General features: G+C 41.3%; 1 protein-coding gene across 1 annotated transcript; it reads right to left on the bottom strand.

Annotated features, from left to right (window-relative positions):
• Positions 1–1,117: 1,117 nt before the first annotated feature.
• Positions 1,118–6,598, bottom strand: meox1 (mesenchyme homeobox 1). Its single transcript, XM_043253137.1, has 3 exons — positions 5,847–6,598; positions 2,478–2,650; positions 1,118–1,865 (listed from the first exon to the last, which is right to left on the bottom strand). Exons 1-3 carry the CDS (start codon positions 6,301–6,303, stop codon positions 1,743–1,745), a joined length of 753 nt encoding a protein of 250 aa, XP_043109072.1. The 5' UTR covers positions 6,304–6,598; the 3' UTR covers positions 1,118–1,742.
• Between the last annotated feature and the right edge of the window lie 452 nt (positions 6,599–7,050).

The raw sequence follows: 7,050 nt of genomic DNA, 5'->3' as shown, positions 1-7,050 counted from the left end.
GTTTAAATAGCTTGTATGCGAATGTGTCTTTAAGAATAAATCCCCTACTGTGTTTATTTTAGTAAAAGTCGCAGGTGTAAATGGACCAATGTAGTGTGCTTTTATTAGGGGCTCTAATATCATAATTAAGTTTATATGCATGGCTTATTTTCACAGTCATTACTAAAAAAGCAATAATAGTGCATGTAATGGTGGAAAGCAAGCCGAGGCAGCACAAGGTCAGGGTCTTAACCCTATCATGGGTGTGTTTGGAACTATTCCTGTGCCGGTCCACCTCACAGGCCATTCACCTCTCCTGTCTTTGTTTGGCCGGCCGGCCAGCCAGAGTATAGGCCCACCATTGTGAGGCCCTGGACCCTGGATGCTTTACCACTGTTTTCTTTGGGAAGCAGGAAATTGGATGACTGGCTACCTGCTACAACAACATCCTGTACTTGAGAAGTCATCTTTTCACTCCTACCCACCTATTATTCTCCACAGCACTACACCAGCGGTCACTCTCCAGACTTCTGGTGCGAATCGCCCCCACATGGGCCAGTCTAAGTTCTGGTTGAAATCGATTTTCGGGCCGATCCAGATGCTTCCTTCAAAACTTTGGGGCCAAGAGCAGAGCTGATCCCATTGCACTTTCACCAGAGCTTTGAGAGCTTTCTGGAAGATTATTACTATGCTTAAAGGCATAGTTCACCCCAAAAATCCTTTATTCAATCTCTTTCATGTCATTCCAAATCTTTTTTTCTTTGTTCTGTGTGCAGAACTACTTTTGTCCATACAATAAAGTAATTCATTTTATAAGTGAAACAGTTGAAAAATTCTTCAAAATATCATCTTTTGTCTTTTGAAAATAAAAAGTCATGGAACAACATGATAATGTAAAAACAATGACAGAAAGTTAATTTTTGGGTGGGAACTTTCTCCTTTATTGATAATAAAACAATTCCTGGATCTATTTTTAACATGTAATCTATGTATTTATGTCACACAAACCAGTACAATATATCTAAATCTAATAGAAATTGATTGTTGTTGATATTTATGTTATGAAATGTATGTAATGCTGCCTCCACACCAGCGGGTGTCAGTATAAAATTGAGGCCGAAAGAAAATTACACAATAATTTTTTTCTGTTTTCAAATATTTATTTTTTTCTCATTTTTATTCAACATCCGTGTGTTATTCACTTCATAGAAAAAGACAGGTACAAAAAAAGAGAAAAAAGTTCAACAAGGGAAACGATTTATTCTAAGAGCAACCTGACAACACAATTTAGGGAAAAATAAAAACTTGATATCGATGCATTGGTGTTTTGGAGTGATCCTGAGACCGTCTAGTCTTTCTGTGGAGCTTCACAGGTGTTTCTGATCAGGGTTCAGGCACCATCACCACAGTGTGAAGGACCTACATCATGCCGTCACGGCTGGAGGTCAAAGCTATTAAACCGGGGCATGAACAGTTAATATAAATTGTTTTTACACGTGAGTAATTGGGTTTTTATAGGCCTCTGATTTCACTCGATCTGTTTATGAATGAAAGTGAAACATGTGGACTGAAAGTGGATGGTGCTTCCAAGCGTTGAAGCTCTGTTGATAATTAGTCATCTGAGCGAAAAGAGCAACAGGAAGCACAGACGCTTTTGTCCATGAAGCAGTGTAATGGGATACGTGGAAGGACTAGTGAAAAATTAGATACCGTGTGTATGGCCGGGGTGACTGTAAATATGAGCAAATGTCTAGATCGGAGCTTTACTCGGAGCTGGGCGATGCAGCGGAGTCCATCTCGTCTGCTTCGAGGTCATGAGGAGATGCGGGCTGTCCTCCTTTCACTCTCTTCCACTTCATCCTTCTGTTTTGAAACCACACTTTCACCTGTGAATAAAAAACGAAGATGCATTAAAACTGTCTGGAAATGATTTTAAGAATAAACGCATACTCTCTTGAGTGATTCAAAATAATACTGCAGCCAGCAAATCAAGAGATTTGTGGCATTATTTTTGACGGCTAAGCTCTGAGGAACGCAAGTCTGTGACCCCTGTGCATCCCTCTCTCCCTGTGGAAACACAGGAACATGGACCATCTGTTCCCACACTATTTTTACATGCTCCTTCTTGACTGAATCTGTCTGCCACTCATTTTGAAAGCAAAGGGTGGCAGACGGCCAAGATATGTAGGATGCATCGGAAAAAGTGGAGAAAGAGTTGCAAAGGGATTCAGGAGAAGCCCAGAGTTGTACTGGGATCTGGCATATGCTTGGGACTCAGGCCTGGGAAAACCATCAAGGACCAAGCTAAGTGTGGTCTGAGCCTAAGAAAAAAAAAGAGCCTAGTCCGAAATCATTGAAGGTCGAAGTCAGGGATTGATGGGATGGCAGCTCTGCTTCGGTATTGTCAATCATATTTCACACAGACTCACTTAGACATGACAGATGAGTGTTTTCTTCACTGTTTTCTGCCAAAAATACCCCTGAAGTATGTTTTGTACCTGTCTCTCAGTGAGGTCAAGGTTGACAGCGATCTCGTAGCGGCGCAGGCGGGTCAAGTAGTTGTGGTGGGTGAACTCCGCTTCCAGCTCCCGGAGTTGTTCCTTGGTAAAGGCAGTCCGTTCCTTTCTGGCCTTACAGTTCGAGTCTGCTTTGAAGCTTGAGTCCTGAATATCTAGAGGATACAAAGGAAACAGAGACTAGTTAGCACTGGTCAGTTAAACAGCAAACATTTATTAAACAGGTTTAGTTAAAAGAATAGTTCACATTCTAGTTCACCAAAATCCTGTTTGACTTTGCTCAGTGTAAGATGTTTTGTGGGTTTTTAGGCCCTTTTGACTGTCATAGTGTCAAGACATGTCGAAATTTCTTCTTTTGAGGTTGACATGAGGGTTGATCATGAGTAAATGATAGCAGAATTTTCAACTATTCCTTTAAAAAATAATAAAATTTAAACGCAACACTGAAGTTCAGCTCCCCCAGGAGCGGCGTGTGTTTTCATGCATGTTAAGTTTAAAACTCTGTCTGGAATAAAAAATTGTTACAAGGCGTTTTGTGGGCCACACAGGGCACACATTTGCACAGGGCTCAGTTCAGATCACAGGGTGTTTGAGCCCCAGTTAAAGCATGCCGGGAGTTTGGGGGCTGTCGGGGGCTACAACTGACCACAGAGGACTCAAGTTAGCAAGGAATGCACCGGAACATTGTTAAATCCGCTAACAAAAGAACAAAGGCTTGGATGGGTCTAGCTGAAATCTAAGAGTGTGAATTTGTTCCTTATATATTCCCTGACACCGAACAACTTTTTTCCTTCAAAATGCATTCAAGTTACACAGTTTGTGTGAGTTTAATTAGTTATTCCAACCTTGTGACCCTTTATATGGCACATATTAGAACCGGTAGCACTGAAAGAAAGCTGATGCAATTTCTGCGAAATGACTTTAATTTGTCAATGTGAGAATTCGTGCTTCGTGTTCACCAGATCTTGGCCAGACTGTGAAATGGACTGGACTGCCAGATGTGAGTGGGAAAGTGAGACAAGTACTTTCTCACATATGGCAACCTGTAGCCTCTGTTCCTTTTAGCAGGCGCATTATTATCGTCATTAAAGTCCTGTTCATTTAAATGCACTGCCGAGGGTAATAAATGGAAAGGTGGTGGCAGGTTGGGGGAGAAACACCTGGCACTGTGTGTATGTGCATGCTCCAAAAAAACAGACTCCAATAAATTTCACCAGCAAAAGCCCATAAACATTTAGAGAGCAACCTCTCCCCCCGGTGGGGTGTCTGGTGGGCATTTGGCATTAAAGTAAAGTAATTTGACCAAATGAAGTCCAGATTAATTGACAAGATTAATTTTACGCCAATTATTGTTTACCAAACAAAAGAGAATAGTCAAAATTACTGGCTATAAAAGTGTTCAACACATATTCAACACATACTAATAATCTTTAAAAGACAACAGAAAGAAGACTAGAAGAGTATTTACACACACACACATGTAACATAATATACTGTATATTATACGTTTCTTTTCATTTAAAATTTCTCAAAATTTCCTTCTTTTGTCTCAGTTCATGTTATTAAATTATTTTCTATGACAATTGAGCTTCTCTAGACTTAAATAAACTGCAGACTTGTGATGTAAGAAAAAAGAAAAGTGATGAGCACATCCTTCGTGATTCAGAATTCATTTTGGGAGCGAATATCACATCTGTTTACAATTTCATGCAATCATTGAGGGTCTGCTTGTCATTTCAGGTAAAAAAAAAACTGGTGAAAACATAATCACTACCAGATTTGATTATCATATCCTTGCCAAAATTTTCACACCTTCATTCTGCCATTTACAACAACACCTTCCCTCTTATTAATGCGCGCTTAAACTTCAACCTCTGTGATGAATATTTTCATGATGGTGAATTTCTCTCCAGTCATACGGAGAGTGTGTTCTGTGGAGATCCTGTTACTGCTTAACGACAGGAAAATGTCAATGGATAAGAATGTAGAAGTGGGATCGCAGGAAAGTTATATTACAGACGTGGTCTGGCTTGTTTCGACCGCAAGTGATGTAGGGTTACATTAAGGTAACTCAGAGAAGGAAAGGGTATATTTATTCCCCATATTAGACTACGAGGCCTGGATGCATTGTTGTAGCAGAAGGCCTGATGATGGATTTGAGCTAATCATTTTTAAATGCCACTCATAACGAATATTGACTTGCTGTTTTGGCCAATGGTGTACAAAGCACTAATGGAGAAATGTATTTATCTTTAAGAAATTTTCCCTGATCCCAGAAAAGCGGTCTCAGTTTCCACAGAAAGGCAGAGAGATGAAATTAATGCACCAGATGTGCCACAAACACTGAGGTTCACTTTTCCTCCTTTTAGAATAGCATGATATCGGAAATATGGAGAGCGTTCATTGCAAAAATTATGTAGATATGGACATCATTAGCCAGACTTGGATATGAAAGATATGAAATTGGTTAAATATGAACTTTTAGCACACTTTTAATAATAATAAAAATAAACCTACTAATGATTCAATGGTTTCATTTTTGAGCCTATTTTCTTTTGGAAGTCCAGCAGAAAAGATTCATGACACATATATCCACTTATACAGTCCATGACAATAAAATCCGATTCTTTTGTTGACATTTCTATTTGAGGTCTTTCACATATTTCATTTGAATCATAATATTTTAGAAAATCAGATCTTGGCTAAGAAAGTGTGACAGATGTTACTGAATGTCAAAGACGCCAGACAGATGATTTGAAAACAATAGCAAACACTGCAAAGCTGAACTTTACCAAAGAGCCTCCAACAATAGAAGGAAGCGGCACAATAATATGCACAAAATAATGTGTTATAGGTCATCCTTCACGTGCATGCTTGTTGTAAGGAGTTTTAAATAGAATATCTGGAGTAAAATCTGTCACTTCATTAGTTCAACCGAAAATTAATGTTTTTTGTATAAATTCATTTATTTTCTGCGAAACACAAAAAAGATGTAATGCTTTTGCCTCTACAATGAATGTCAGTGGGTTCGAGTGTTGTTTCGGACTCAATTGACTTTAAATACATAGACAAAACAGTGATAATATATCTTAGTTTTTTGACACAGAAGAAAGTCATTTAGGTTTAAAATTATGAGTAAATGATCACATAAATTTCATTTTTTGGATAAAGACAGACCACTATCGCTGTAATCACAGGGAGGTTGTGTTTGACAGCACAAACAACCCTTACACTGAATTTTGTTTCACTACAGTTTCTGAACAGGCAACAAATTAGAAACTTCACATCATTTGGAGTGAATCACTCCAGCCATTGCCTCATATCTCATTCTCTCCTGCCTAAATGACTCACCTGTGATTTCTCTTTTCCGCTTGGAGCTTTTTTTCTCTGTGTCAACCGCTGGCACACTTTGAGGTGAGTACTCTCCCTCTAGACATGCTGTGACTGCTCCAGGCAGCCTGTCTCCCCCCGAACTGTCCAATTCAGCTCCCACCGCTTCTGCCGCCCCCTGGCACGGCTCCTGCCCTCTGCCTCTGGGTTCACAAGGAGAGAACTGCCACTCCGTCCGCTGGTACCCGCCGTGCGCCTCCGGATACAGTCTGTCCTCTCGAGGGTAAGCGTGCGGCGCCGGCACCAGGGGGAAGTCTGTGTAGGCCAGAAAATCGTGCTTCTGATGCAGGGCGAATGGGGCCTGCTGGTAGGGCTGCAGCCCAGCTCCGGACCCTCCTGAATGGGGGCTCCTGACGCATCCCCACAGAGCGCTGCCCGTGTGAGGGCTCCGCATGCAGCTGCTGGCTGGCTGATCCATGCTGAAGCACAGAGTAGGTGTCCTCAGAGATGCAGCTTTTTGGGTCTGGTGCAAGTCAACGTGGGAAATATCCACTTCAGCATGTGCACATCAACAGTCCACCTTTGCAAATCAATAAGCAGATGTTCGAAAGCAGACCGCCTTTCCGTTAGTCTGGTGTAAAACATCAGCTCACACACTCTCTCATTCAGCTTTCAGCCTGACCCACTACATCCACTCTCAGCTCTACACGCTCTTTTCACAGTTCTGAGACATTCCTGACAAGCGATCCCTCCTCCTTTTTAAACGCTTAGGTGGGAAAGAGTAGCAAGTTTATGGAGTGTAACGTGAGCTTGCAGAGGAGGAGTCCTGCGGTCCACATGTTGGTACCCCCCAACCCAGCCCTGCCTCATATACTATTAATCATGGGGGATTTTATATGCACATCTAATGGGATTTCCAGGTGCTGGCTTTTAAAGGAACATTGTCTGTAAAATATAAAATGAACACCCACACAGGAAAGTTGACCGGATCCTTTTTTGCTTCTTTTATCCCCAAAACCCCTATTTTCCCTCTTCTACTTTTTTGCAAAATTCACATTTTTGGTGGGAATTTGTACACCACTCAGTACGGGCCGTGCCCCATGCTAGTGCTCCGTAGTCTTAGTTAAGGACTTGTGTAGTGGCTGTGGACACAGCCAGGGGTTTCTCACACACTGCTGGTGAAAAGGCCTGAATTAAGCAGTGATTTCTTCCCCACCTCTCACAC

The sequence above is a fragment of the Puntigrus tetrazona genome, chromosome 12 (genome assembly GCF_018831695.1).
Source record: "Puntigrus tetrazona isolate hp1 chromosome 12, ASM1883169v1, whole genome shotgun sequence".
NCBI lineage: Eukaryota > Metazoa > Chordata > Actinopteri > Cypriniformes > Cyprinidae > Puntigrus > Puntigrus tetrazona.
Note: the sequence above shows the minus strand (reverse complement) of the source record. Positions and strands in the feature narration are given on the sequence as shown.

Excerpts from the sequence above, each read along its gene's own strand:
- meox1 (XM_043253137.1), bottom strand. The coding sequence starts at position 6,303 with ATGGATCAGCCAGCCAGCAGCTGCATGCGGAGCCCTCACACGGGCAGC. Across the intron at positions 2,651-5,846 it reads GCGGAAAAGAGAAATCACAG|ATATTCAGGACTCAAGCTTC; the intron begins GTGAGTCATTTA and ends TGTATCCTCTAG. Across the intron at positions 1,866-2,477 it reads TTGACCTCACTGAGAGACAG|GTGAAAGTGTGGTTTCAAAA; the intron begins GTACAAAACATA and ends TTTTATTCACAG.